Below are 13,080 nucleotides of genomic sequence, written 5' to 3' on the forward strand. Positions count from 1 at the left end.
AGTACTCCTCTTAGAAAAAATAAGCACCAAGCATTATCTCTGCATTTTATCTTCGGAAAGTAAACTTAAGATTTTATAAGTGATAATTTATCATATTGTGTATCATTTAGTCATTATAATTTATAAATAATAAGGGTAGAAGGTGACAAGAAATCTTTCACTTGATTGCATTCCTCGATCCTTTGTCTTAACAAATTTATGTTAAATAGTGCCTTTTACTTGATGAAAGTGGGTAATCAGTCACTCCTAGTTTCAGTTCATATTCTTTTATATATATATATTAGAAGTATAAATTAACAGAAATAGCCATATATATATATATATATATATATATATATATAATGTCTCATCATATTTTTTAAAAACAAAAAGACACTCTTCAAAATACATTAAGGGGGTGTTTGTTAAACAACACCCCAACACACCGCACTATTCATGGATAAAAAAAATAAAAAATAAAATAATAATTGATATGAAAAAATGAAAAAGTAGTATTGCAAAGTAAAAAATTTTGTTTTGTAATGATTTTTTTATTTGAATAATAATAAAAAGTAAATAATGTGATATAAAAAGTAAATAATTTGATAGAAAAGTAAGAATTTTTTTTTAAAAAAAATAAAGTGAATAATGTGGTGGAATGTGGGGGAATGTGAGAGGATGGGGTGGGGTTTAACAAACAAGGCCTAAAAAAACATACAAAACCAGTTTTATTTTTATGTCATATCAAAATTCTTAATGATTATAACCTTTTTTTTTTTTTTTTTTTTTTTGGTTTTCCCAATGATTAATTGATTATATTATATTAGAAATTTTCGAAGATGGATGATAGGCTGATAGCTTTTGGGCCTCTTGGGACCTGAAAATCTAATGTCAAGGCAAAAGATTGAGAGTAGTCAGAGCATTCCAATCAGACTCCCTATAAGGGAGTTTGTTCCCAAAGTTTAAGAAATATGTCCAAAAAATCGCAAAAAACGTCACTATTCATGGATAAAAAAAATAAAAAATAAAATAATAATTGATATGAAAAAATGAAAAAGTAGTATTGCAAAGTAAAAAATTTTGTTTTGTAATGATTTTTTTATTTGAATAATAATAAAAAGTAAATAATGTGATATAAAAAGTAAATAATTTGATAGAAAAGTAAGAATTTTTTTTTTAAAAAAAATAAAGTGAATAATGTGGTGGAATGCGGGGGAATGTGAGAGGATGGGGTGGGGTTTAACAAACAAGGCCTAAAAAAACATACAAAACCAGTTTTATTTTTATGTCATATCAAAATTCTTAATGATTATAACCTTTTTTTTTTTTTTTTTGGGTTTCCCAATGATTAATTGATTATATTATATTAGAAATTTTCGAAGATGGATGATAGGCTGATAGCTTTTGGGCCTCTTGGGACCTGAAAATCTAATGTCAAGGCAACAGATTGAGAGTAGTCAGAGCATTCCAATCAGACTCCCTATAAGGGAGTCTGTTCCCAAAGTTTAGGAAATATGTTCAAAAAATCGCAAAAAACGTCCCACAACAGATTTCCTATATGGTTCCTTAAACTATCAGATGTTACAGTTGAACCCAATGTTTTGGGTTCAACTGTAGCGATCCAAAGGCTTATTAAATTAGAAAAAATATTCTCTCTCCTCTCTCCTCTCGTCTCACGGCTCTCTCTCACCTGTCTCTCTCTCTCGCTCGCACCACCAAACTAGCAGCAAGGCATTCAAACCAAAGAAACCCAAACCGATCAAACCAGAGATTTCAGACCGAATCAGAGATTTGTTTCAACTTTCAACTGATTAAACCAAAGAAACCCAAAAATCTCATAAAGTTGTGCTTAAAATATAGCGAAAATTGGAAACCCATAAATCAAATCAAATCAAAGAAACCCAAAAATCAAATCAAAGACACAAGGCATCAAGGCATATGCATGCCGATTGGGTCGTAGTTGGATGGGGTCGCGTTGTGCAAAAGGCTAGAGTCGCTGTCGATAAAGAACTCGGCAGACTTGGACGACATGAGGATAGCCATCGCGAGGGAGTGTTGTAAATTGAAGAAATTTGAGGTGGTTGGGTGCAAGAGGATCACAGATTCACAAGGACGGGAGTGAGGATCAGCTTCCTTGCTGGGAGGAGAAGAAAAGGAATAAATCATAGGAAGAAGAAATGGGCTGCTGCTGGAAGGGAAAAAAAGGAAAGAATGACGACGGAGATGAGATGAGATGAGAGAGAGAAAGAATGGTTAAATTAAAGGAATAAAAATATAAAAAAGGTAAAATGAAAATAAAAATATTTTAATGATATAGGGAAGCATTAAGGGAAGCTATTGGAGAGCAAATTGACATAGGGAAGCAAAAAGTAGTTTGGATCCTTAAACTTAGGGAAGATGACCAGGTAGCTGCTGGGAAATGCGCGCTCTCAGTGTTTGTCTGAATCACATATAACCTTGTAAAAAAAAACTTTATGTGTGATATTTCCAAAACTGATTCTTTGGTTGAAGAAAAGAATATTTCTTGATGCTATATATATTAAAACCTAAAACACTTATGCTATATTATCCTAAATGTTCTAATATCATGTTACTATATATAAATCTGCTTTCGAAAACACTTGATCTCTTGCTCCTATTCCAGGAATTTTCTTAATCATAAAAATGATCACCCAGAGAATGTCTTATAATCACACTAGTTTGAATAAGTACAAATATGTGAGAAAAATATATTGCAAGGAATTTAATCCACAAGCACGGGAGCTACAAGAGGGTAGAATTAGCCGCCAATATTGTATGTAATAGTTGATACGTGCAATTAATATAAGAAGACGTGTGGTCTCTATATCTGTTTGATCAAGTGAAACTTACATCTCAAGCTAATTCCATAGATCCTATCCCAATTCAAAAGAATGAGGAGGCTGAGAAACAGAGTCATTTTAATTAGCCTCTTTCCTTCGTTCGAGTACAATTACCACACAAATCACTTGCACTCTTGGAATATTCCAGAAGTTTCTTTGTACGAAAAGAGACAAAAAGAATATGGGGAAAAAGAAAAAGAGACGTACGACCTTGACGTTATTGGATAGCAAGAGTTATTTGATTCTTGTAATCTTCTTCCTTTAATGCGTTCCATCACTACTATTGACTGGAAGAGGAGTTCTTTACAATCTTCTTCTTCAACAACCAGCAGGCAGTCATTCATCACCCACACCTCAAACGTATATGGGGTGGCTTTTACTGTTGGTGAGTAACTACTTTGTCACTTTAGGGGAGAAGAAATGCTGCCTCAATCATCAACAAGTAGTCTGTCATCATGGGTCCTACCCAAAAAAGCATAACAAATAAATAAAAAAATTTAAATGGTGCAGCTTTTTTTAAAAAAAATAAAATAACAATAATAAGTAGGTAAGAGACAATTAAAAATTTACAACGAAGAACAACAAATAAAGGTTATTCAACCCAACAATAAGCTCACAAAACACTCGAATTAAAATGGAATGCATCAAATGAAAGATGCAGCCCTATGAATTTTTGGCACAAACATTGAGAAAATGGCTGTCATTTAAGGAGGTGAGACAAGGCGTGGGCAGAGACATGAGTGTCGGGAGACCCTTGAATCCTACCGAAACTCTCTTACTATAAGTTTATGACAAATTTATGTTACAACATGAGTCAAAAAATTAGGTAACAAAATTTAACATGTAAATTGAATTGTATAGTGGCTGATATGATAAGTATCACGTGAATACTACATATGTCTACGAAGGAGACTTGTGATAAAATTTGTAGTGCCCTAAAAACACTCAAAAAATAATAATAATGAGATAACTGGATTGATGGTGGAGATAATTCATGCAATGAGTTAAAAAAAAAATAATAATAATTAATTATTTAAAAGGGTATAATACAACTTTATATTATATCAAGATATATTAGTCAAGAATCAGTTCCATGTGTTATTTGTAGTAGTGCAACTTTATATTTGTCTGTTGTCATCATTGGTTCCCTGGCCTAGTTGAAGCTAGAGACAATATACAATGGATAACTCTACCAACTATATATGCTAAGCATTTTCTCTACCACAGAGACCATTGAGAAATAATTGCCATACCAGGAATTTGATCCTCTATACCATGCGTTTGGGTGTTATTCTTCATCATCCCAAGTATATATCTTCCTTAAATTAACCATTCAACGCCATAGATTTGATTATATTTCTCAAATTAATAATTCTGTTACTCAACCGTTTATTAATTAGTTGACAATTAAGCATTCAAATCTGATAAGATTACCTCATCAATAATTTTGTTAATTAATATTAACAAAATTATTGATGCCTATTCTTATATTCTCTTTGAAATCATCCTGGCCTAGATTTTCTGCAAAGTGCCTGATTCTTCTGGGATAATCTTCAATTCCCCTAGATCATGGCCTCAATTATTTATCTAACATATTGCCCACATATTCATAGATTAAACCCTGGATTCATTCCCCATCTTGTAGAAACTTTACCCAATAAAGAGTACTACTACAACTCGATCCTCTGCATGCTTCCACACCCTTCAAAACAATTTCATCATGAAAGAAGAAGCTTAGCCATCTGATCTACATATATCAAGAGCACTAATTCATGTTGACTTCTGTGTAACACTCCATAAGATAGTACGTCAGGAAACCATTAACCATGAAAGTGAAAATTCGTATATATTCTTGTAAAGGACATGACCCAATTATATGCTCCATGTCTGCGCGCCAAGCTCTTTTTCCTCTCTCCTGACGTGGAGATTCCCATGCACTCTTACCACCACCATCACCACCAGCCCCAATTAGTATAATTCCCTCTGGTTGCTTCAAACACAAGCCAAAACATAACCCTAGTTGCCTTTAACCCTCCATCTTTAACATAACCCAAATCACTCCTCCTCCTATATATGGCCTCTGCGGCTCATCTTTACCATATAACCACAAAAATTAAGCCATGAAATACAACGAAATATTATCCCACTTCAGCCACCCTCAACACACTCTCAAATTTGAGTACACAGAATTCCCATTCAAGTGCGATGGCTGCAAGGAAGTAGGCATTGGGTCGCGCTACAGATGCGGCATGTGTGACTTCGACCTCCACATGCACTGCGCAATCCCTTCCTCCTCCATCGTCCATCCTTTCTACACAAAATGCTCCTTCCAGTTCCTCTCCCGGCCACCCGGAAACGTTCCGCGATTCTGCAACGCGTGCGAAAAGGACATCAAGGGTTTCGTCTACCACTGCAAGTCGTGCGGGTTCGATCTCCACCCATGTTGCGCCAAGCTCCCCATGGTGCGCTCGCTCTTAAATTAATTACCACTTATTCTCAAATAGTAGTTAATAAAAATTAATTTATTTAATTATTTAATTTATATTCTAACAGGTACTCGATGACGGAGAAGTCAAGTTGTATCTTTATAGGAAAGTGAGCTCGGCGTGCCACAAGTGTGGGCGGAAGGGGCGGAGCTGGAGCTATAGGTCTACGTGCAAGAAGTACAATTTGCATGTGGCGTGTGTGAGGGAGATGTTGATGGAAAGCTGGCCGGATATCTACGTCGGACGTGGAAAAGCTAGGAGCATCGAGACCAGAATTCCTAGCCTTAAAAATACGCTTCAGAACCACCACCATAAGAGCAAGGGGAAGGTGAAAAAGTGTTGTGAGCTGGCTGGATTAGCCGTGCAGTTTGTTATATCGGCGGTGCTCGGAGATCCGACGACTCTGATTGCCGGAGTTATTGGGTCCTTCATGCGAGGATGATGTGTGCATGGTTGGTTGAATCGGAATGGGATTTTGCGGGTTGTGGTATGTTTGGTGCGTGTGCTTGTGCTTGTAGGTTATATTAATGTTGAATCTGGGTTTATATCTCGTGGATAATGGTCATGTATGTAAATAAATCCTCTATATGATATAATACCCAAGGTTCTCTAAATTAAATACTTTGATTAATTAATTATTTTTAATACTTTACTATATAATTTGATATGTGCTGATCGATCAAGTTAAAGCAAAATTAGGCCTAACAGAATATCATCAAAAACACCTATAATTAACCAAACTCTTTTGAAATAAAGCGGCTGTACTCACACAAATAGTAGCTAGCTAATTAAAAGATAAATCCTTGGATAAGGTTCCTCAATTCCCCTTTTCCTCCTCTCCCGCTTTGAATAAAAAAAAAAAAAAAACATCCTTGGATAAGGTTCCTGCAATTCACTTGCCTAAATTGCCCCATGGAGTACTATAGAGAGACAATTATATATGATTTATAGAGTCTACAGAAAGGCGGGTATGCGGTTCACCTGGTTCGAAAGCTCAGGATGTAGAGCCCACCTGTCTGGGACAAGTGACCTCGTAGCGCCCTCTATATGAGACAACCCAAATTACATAAAATATCCAAACTCAACTTAAATGATTCACGGGGTACTTTAATAGAGTGAAGAATGGCTAGATGAATCCCTTGAAATTGATCCTCACTAATTTAATTAACATAATTTTTTTTTATAAAAAATTAATTCTTCCCCCAATGGAACTCATAAATTAATCTCTTTTCTTTGCTTCGAGTTTTAGTCTCAATATGCTGGTCTTTTTCAGAAATAATATTGAATATTACATGGAATTGCCTTTTGTTCATTTAAATAAGATTTTAATTATTAAAGTGGAAATCTTACGCTTGGCATTAAAACATGGGATAGCTAGGTAGCTAGATAAACATGTATTTAATGAAGCAAATAAACATACTAGCTAATCTTTAATTTCAAGAATGCTCTTGGAATAATTTAGGTGGGCAATGTGTGTATAAAGAGAGAGAGAGAGAGAGAGAGAGAGAGAGAGAGAGATTAAAGTTAAGTCTTCACCTCATTGGAATAATTTTTTTGGTCTCAACCTTTTCTGAGCTTTATAAACTTTTTGGGCCAGGGATCTCATTTGAAAAATTCAAATGAACCAAGGCAAAAATGCACCTCCTCCTCGGCCTTGTTTTCACAATCCCTAAATTAGCTCACCCTAATAGGCCCAATCTCTGCCCAAATTTGTAGGAAGACTAGATAGTCTCCATTCTAGGATAAGAAACTTTTGCCTCAAGGACCAAAATTTGTACCTAGTTGAGTTGACCGGATTTGAATTTTTAATAATTTTGATACTAAACACGAGAAACTTCTTATGAGGTACACTTGTTCGAGTAAAAGGCGGACCATTTGAGACTTGTTCAGGTAGGTGAATCCCATAAAAACTTTTTCACATTTGCTACTTGAATTGCTAGTAAGAAAATTGTGAGAAAGCTCTTATGAAACACACCTATTTGAGCAAAACGTGAGTTGTTCGGGACTTGTTCAGATATCTAGATTCCCTAAAAATTCTCTCACATTTGCTGCTTGAATTGCTTAACAATTTAAATAATAAAATTGTTGTGATGTCTATCCGAGTTAAACCTCGCTCAACATAGACCAAGAAAACTAGCTATCATCATGATAAGCCCAACAACATAAGTTTATAGTTCGGTAAAAAGACAAAAAAGAATCTGAAAGTGAGATCAAACATGGTGGCACCCCAAAAGCAGAGGAGCAGGTTCTGAAAGTGATTGAAGTTAATTAGTTCCAGAATTTTGGGTAAGGGCATATTCTATTTGTGTTTGGAGAATGTTGTTCTAGGTAGAAGTTGGAATCTTCCTATGAAAAAAAAATATATATATATATATATATATTAGAACAAAATATATGAATTTTGTTTGTTGAATTGTTCAAGTTTAGCTTGTTGGTTTGTAAGGAGTCTGATATGTAGTCTCCTTTTGTGTTGTCCAGTTTACTAGTTTGATGGTAGCTGGTTCAGTTGTTGAATGAAATAGTACCTTATTCATCAAAAAAAAAAAACTACAATTTTGAGTGGGAGGAAGCTTCTTCTAATTCAAACTACTAAATTGACGTGTTTTAACGCATATATGAGAATTATATGTTTCAATGACACATGTCATCTTAATAGGGTAGATCGAAAGAAAAAAAAATTTCAAACCAATTTGAATAAAAACGTTTATCCCTTTTTATAATAATAAGAATAATAATAACATATTCATAATAATTCAAGTGCTTTATATTACTGTTAGTAGGACAGTATTAAATCATCAAATCCCTTTGGAAGAACCTTCCCTTTGGGTGGAGGTCCCTTGAACTAAACTTAAAGACCCTATAAAAGAATATAAACATTAATTCTGTAAGGAATATGAGGACTCAATATGTCATTTTTGTTTTGTTTTTTGTTTTTTTTGTTCTTTTTTGAGATTCTCCCAATAGAATAATGCTCATATACTAATTGGGAAAAAACATGGAAGAAGAAGGTACTTCAGCGGTGACAGTTGAACTTAATTCTGTAATTTTTGCCTTGGTTTTCTGAACTTGACCCATCTCTCTCTCTCTCTCTCTCTCTCTCTCTCTATATATATATATATATATATATAGTCTGTTTGCATATTAGACAGAAGTGATCCATTTTTAAAGCGAGGAAGATGAGCTACCTATGCATTGAGTTGAGTCTGTTTAGAACAAATCTGGTGTTACAACTGAAAAGTAGTCATAAGTTAGCAAATATTGATGTCATAGATAGGTTTTGAATATTTGATTTTTATGTAATCATCTATGATTTATAATCTCGTAGCTTCGGCTATGATTTTTCAGAGCTTTTTGCTCTATGATGTAATAGTGTTATGCTTGTGATCCTTTTTCAATGAGATTGGAATTTTAAAAAAATAAATAAATAAAACTACCATTTGATATTTCTAAATTTATTTTTGTCCATTGAAACATTTTTGACTAAATAATTAATGTTTACAATATTAATCACAAGACAGTCGAAAAATAAAAGAAAAAGAAATACTGAAGTCGCCTTTGTAAAAAAAAAATTAGAATGGGAAATGGAAAGGGTATAGTTTTGGAGCAGGGGATACGCTTCCTCTTTTGACTATTTTGGCTTTGTCCCATTTTGTTTTTCGTTTGAGTGCCGGGTCTGGTCGAAACTTCATTTGATAATAATGGTCCAAGAAGAAGAGAAAGAGAAATGTTGAAAGAGAAGTATGAAGAGGTGACGAAGAAGAGTGAGTAGGTAGAAGAAAGAGACGACCGAGTTGCCAACAAGTCAAGTGCGTGACTTGTTGGCAACTCGGTCGTCTCTTTCTTCTACCTACTCACTCTTCTTCGTCACCTCTTCATACTTCTCTTTCAACATTTCTCTTTCTCTTCTTCTTGGACCATTAATATTATAGGCTTCTAGCTAGCCACTTCCATCTTACATATTCAGACTTACATGAGAAAAAAAAGGCACTTTGGAAACATGTTTAGACAATTCAGATTCATGTGTATAAGCAATGATTGAAGGCAAAGATAAGATGATCAGGTTCTATAAATTATGCTTCCTCGTACTTTCCGTTTGGTTTCCTAGAACACAACCATGGAGGCCGCGCTATCTAAATGACCAGTATTATTCTTTAAACGAGTAAACTCTTAAAGGTGGTGTGAACATGAAATACCGACCATTAAAATGTATACCCATTTCTGCCCAATCACTTGTTTTCTTTTTTTTCCCAGTAATGTTTCCTTAATTGCCTTGCTCTTTCCTTTGTTCTTGATAGATAGTCTTTTTAATGTAATATTTATTATGTAAACCACTAAAATATAAATTATTCAATATGTTTATAATTGGACGTGAATTTAATTACTAAAACATGAATTGTCACGTAATACTATACATAACATTACTGATTGACGACTAAATTTGTACTAAAAAAATTGTAGTAAAAAGTAAAAACTACAACAACCACATATATTTTTAACTTTTTTAGGATTTGTTTAGAATTGCGTTTGAAGAGCGTAAAAGTGTTTTTAACATTCAAAAAGTCTGTTTGAAGAAAAAAATACTCGTTTGGTAAAAAATATTAAAAGCACTTTTAAGGGTCCAAAAAGCCTAAAAATGACAAAAAAAAAAAAACACTTTCGACAAAAGTTGAGCTTTTGCTCAAAATTTTTTTTTAACTTAAACGTTCTACTTCTCAAACGCAATTACAAACAATTCCTTAGACATAAAACGATCAATTAGGAGCACCAACTTTAGACGCGGGTTGATCATGAATCCATATATCATTTTCATTGCTTTTTCTTTGCCTATATATACCACAAATTCCCAAACTCGTCCCCCCCCCCCCCCCCCCCCCCCTCCTCAAATCCCAAAGCAACAAGATTCCCCACCCCCTCTCTCTCTCTCTCTCTTTCTCTCTCACTCACGGAATTAAGATATATACATATAGAGAGAGATATGGGTATCTGTGCATCTTCTGATCAGTACACAAGGAAAGATGGGATAGCCCTTAAGTACTGGCCATCGACAGTCAAGATAATTCACTTGGATGGAAGGCTGCAAGAGTTCAGGCACCCAATCAAAGCCGGACACGTCCTCTCCCAGAACCCAAACTGCTTCCTCAGCAGCTCAGAATCCATGTACATCAACTCCCAAGTGCCCATCATGCCCCAAAATGATGAGCTACAGCTTGGCCAAATTTACTTCATGATGCCACTCTCCAAATCCCAAGCACTACTTTCTCTCCAAGACTTGTGCGCGCTAGCCATCAAGGCTCATGCTGCACTTGCTCATGCAGGCAGAGGCTAGCTACTCATCATCAATGAAAACCTCTAAATTGTCAAATACATCATATGATCATCATGTTACGTACACTTGAAGGATGTTCTAATTAAAACTGCGGCCTCATAGTCATGATTAAGTGACATCTTTGGCGATCGAGGAGGCCACCAACGAACGCCAGATTGTTGGGAACAAGGTTGGCATCTCCAACTGGCCGGCAGCTTAATTGTCTTATTACTAGAGCCAAGCTGATGATCATGAGCAATTAAGGGCTTTATAATCTTTGCACTTTAATTTATGTATTAAATCAGAGCTAATTAAGGGCTTTGATTTAAGATTATTAATTATAGCAAGAATTATATATGACCTCAAAAGTTTACAAGAAACTTCGTACGTACGTCATTGGCAACTTTCAAAAATTCATTCTGGCACCTTACGCGTATTCAAATAGTTCAGCTCAATTGGCCGTTGCTATACCGTCAATATAGACTATATATTATTACAACGTCAAAGAGCATGCAATCAATTAGAGACTCTTTACATTTCTATTTTAAAAAGTTAATTAAAATTTTTTTTTAAGCTAATAATGACTTTTCGAATGTGTTTTATATCTAATTATCTATTATTTCTTTATATTATTTAAATATTCTATTTATATTTTATTTTACAAATTAACATATATTTGCTCCTGATGAAAGAGAGAGTGGGAAAAAGAAAAGTACAAAATACTTATTCAATGGTGCACAATATTTTCTCACATTTGGAAAAGCAATATTGTAGCTAAAATATATGGTTTAGAAAATCGAATAGACGATTAGCCATTTTACATACAACTCTAAGGGCCTGTTTGTGATTGTGATTGAGAGGCTTAAAAGTGTTTTTAATTAACATTCAAAAAGTCCATTTAAAGAAAATACATATATTTGTTAGGTAAAAAAAATTAAAAATGTTTTTAAAGATACAAAAAACCTAAAAATAGCCAAAACACACTTTTGACAAAAGCTTTAAAATGAAGCTTTTGCCAAAAAGTTATTTTTGACTTAAAAGCTCTATTTTTCAAACGTAAACTCAAACAGGCTCTAAAATACATAAGTCATTGTAAGTGATTTATGTTCTGTAAGTAACCAAAGAAATAATTGTCGAGACCAAAAAGCTAAATCCATAAGCATTGCGTTATTTAATTTGTATCTTAGTCGAATTGTACGTGTTAAACCATTCCACAATAAGGCTTCGTTTGTCAACAGCCTTGTTCTAAATACTGTTCATCTTTTGACTAGTTGACCATCAATATTTCACACACTATTTCCATATTGCCCTTAGCTTTCTCTGCAACCTTTTGAGTTTTTTTCCCGCATATCAGGCGTCCCCCACCCCTCCTGCATGAGATCCTTCACTTCTTGAGTTAGGACATTTTTAATGTGCTGCTCAAGTGCGTTTATATATATTTCCCAGATGGGTCTTTGGCTACCTGCATATACAAAATATGAAAATTTACATATTTGGATAATAAAAAGAGCGAGGTGACCAGGAAGATAATAAAAAGAGCTTACGAAGCAGTCATCATCGATAGTGAAAATATACTTCTTCTTGGAGATCAGGAAGCCAAAGCACCGATAGGCAGAGTCCTTGAAGGAAATGCAAGAAGCCAAGGGCTATGTTTGCGAACAGGCCGGGCCGGCACTGTAGCTGAAACGGCACTGTTCCAGCTACAGTGCCAGCAGCAAAAATTGACTTTTTGCTCTTTTTTTTTTTAAAAAAAAAAAAAAAAAAAATGAAAAAATGAGGAGAAGGGGGTGGTTCCAGCCACCCCCTTGGCCAAAAATGGGGTGGCCAAAAAAAAAAAAATGCGGACTGGGTGCATTTGGGGTGGCCGGACCACCCCCAAGGGGCTGGGGGTGGTTTCGGCCACCCCATACGGCCGGTATGGGGTGGCTGAAACCACCCCCAGCCCCTTGGGGGTGGTCCGGCCACCCCAAATGCACCCAGTCCGCATTTTTTTTTTTTTTTTGGCCAAGGGGGTGGCCGAACCACCCCCTTGGCCATGGGGGTGGTTCAACCACCCCCAGATCGGCCAGGGGGTGGCTCCAGCCACCCCCTTGGCCAAAAATGGGGTGGTCTGGCCACCCCATTTTGGCCAAGGGGTGGCTGGAACACCACCCCTTTCTCCTCATTTTTTCTTTTTTTTTTTTTTCTTTTTTTTTTTAATATTTTGCTTTATTAAAAAAAAAAAAAAAAAACAAAGAGCAAAAAGTCAATTTTTGCTGCTAGCACTGTAGCTGGAACAGTGCCGTTCCAGCTACAGTGCCGGCCCGGCCTGTTCGCAAACATAGCCCTTAGGACCCAGAACCCGATTGATGTCGTTGCGGTTGTAAAGCTCATAGTCGAACCCCTCTAGGACCTTGATGGTCTTCGACGGGTCACTATCCTGGACTATGATCAGGTGGTACGGCTCGAA

General features: G+C 35.4%; 2 protein-coding genes across 2 annotated transcripts; both read left to right on the plus strand.

Annotated features, from left to right (window-relative positions):
• The first annotated feature begins 4,927 nt into the window (after positions 1 to 4,927).
• LOC132167251 (Cysteine/Histidine-rich C1 domain family protein) lies at positions 4,928 to 5,900 on the plus strand. The gene is made up of 2 exons (XM_059578162.2): positions 4,928 to 5,302; positions 5,394 to 5,900. Exons 1-2 carry the CDS (start codon positions 4,961 to 4,963, stop codon positions 5,766 to 5,768), a joined length of 717 nt encoding a protein of 238 aa, XP_059434145.1. The 5' UTR covers positions 4,928 to 4,960; the 3' UTR covers positions 5,769 to 5,900.
• Positions 5,901 to 10,301: 4,401 nt separating this feature from the next.
• On the plus strand, positions 10,302 to 10,652 carry LOC132170893 (uncharacterized). The gene has a single exon (XM_059582042.1). It carries the CDS (start codon positions 10,302 to 10,304, stop codon positions 10,650 to 10,652), a length of 351 nt encoding a protein of 116 aa, XP_059438025.1.
• The last annotated feature ends 2,428 nt before the right edge of the window (positions 10,653 to 13,080 follow it).

Source organism: Corylus avellana, chromosome 2 (genome assembly GCF_965113065.1).
Source record: "Corylus avellana chromosome 2, dhCorAvel1.hap1.2, whole genome shotgun sequence".
In the NCBI taxonomy this organism is placed as follows: domain Eukaryota; kingdom Viridiplantae; phylum Streptophyta; class Magnoliopsida; order Fagales; family Betulaceae; genus Corylus; species Corylus avellana.

Excerpts from the sequence above, each read along its gene's own strand:
- LOC132167251 (XM_059578162.2), top strand. The coding sequence starts at position 4,961 with ATGAAATACAACGAAATATTATCCCACTTCAGCCACCCTCAACACACT. Across the intron at positions 5,303-5,393 it reads GTTGCGCCAAGCTCCCCATG|GTACTCGATGACGGAGAAGT; the intron begins GTGCGCTCGCTC and ends ATATTCTAACAG.
- LOC132170893 (XM_059582042.1), top strand. The coding sequence starts at position 10,302 with ATGGGTATCTGTGCATCTTCTGATCAGTACACAAGGAAAGATGGGATA.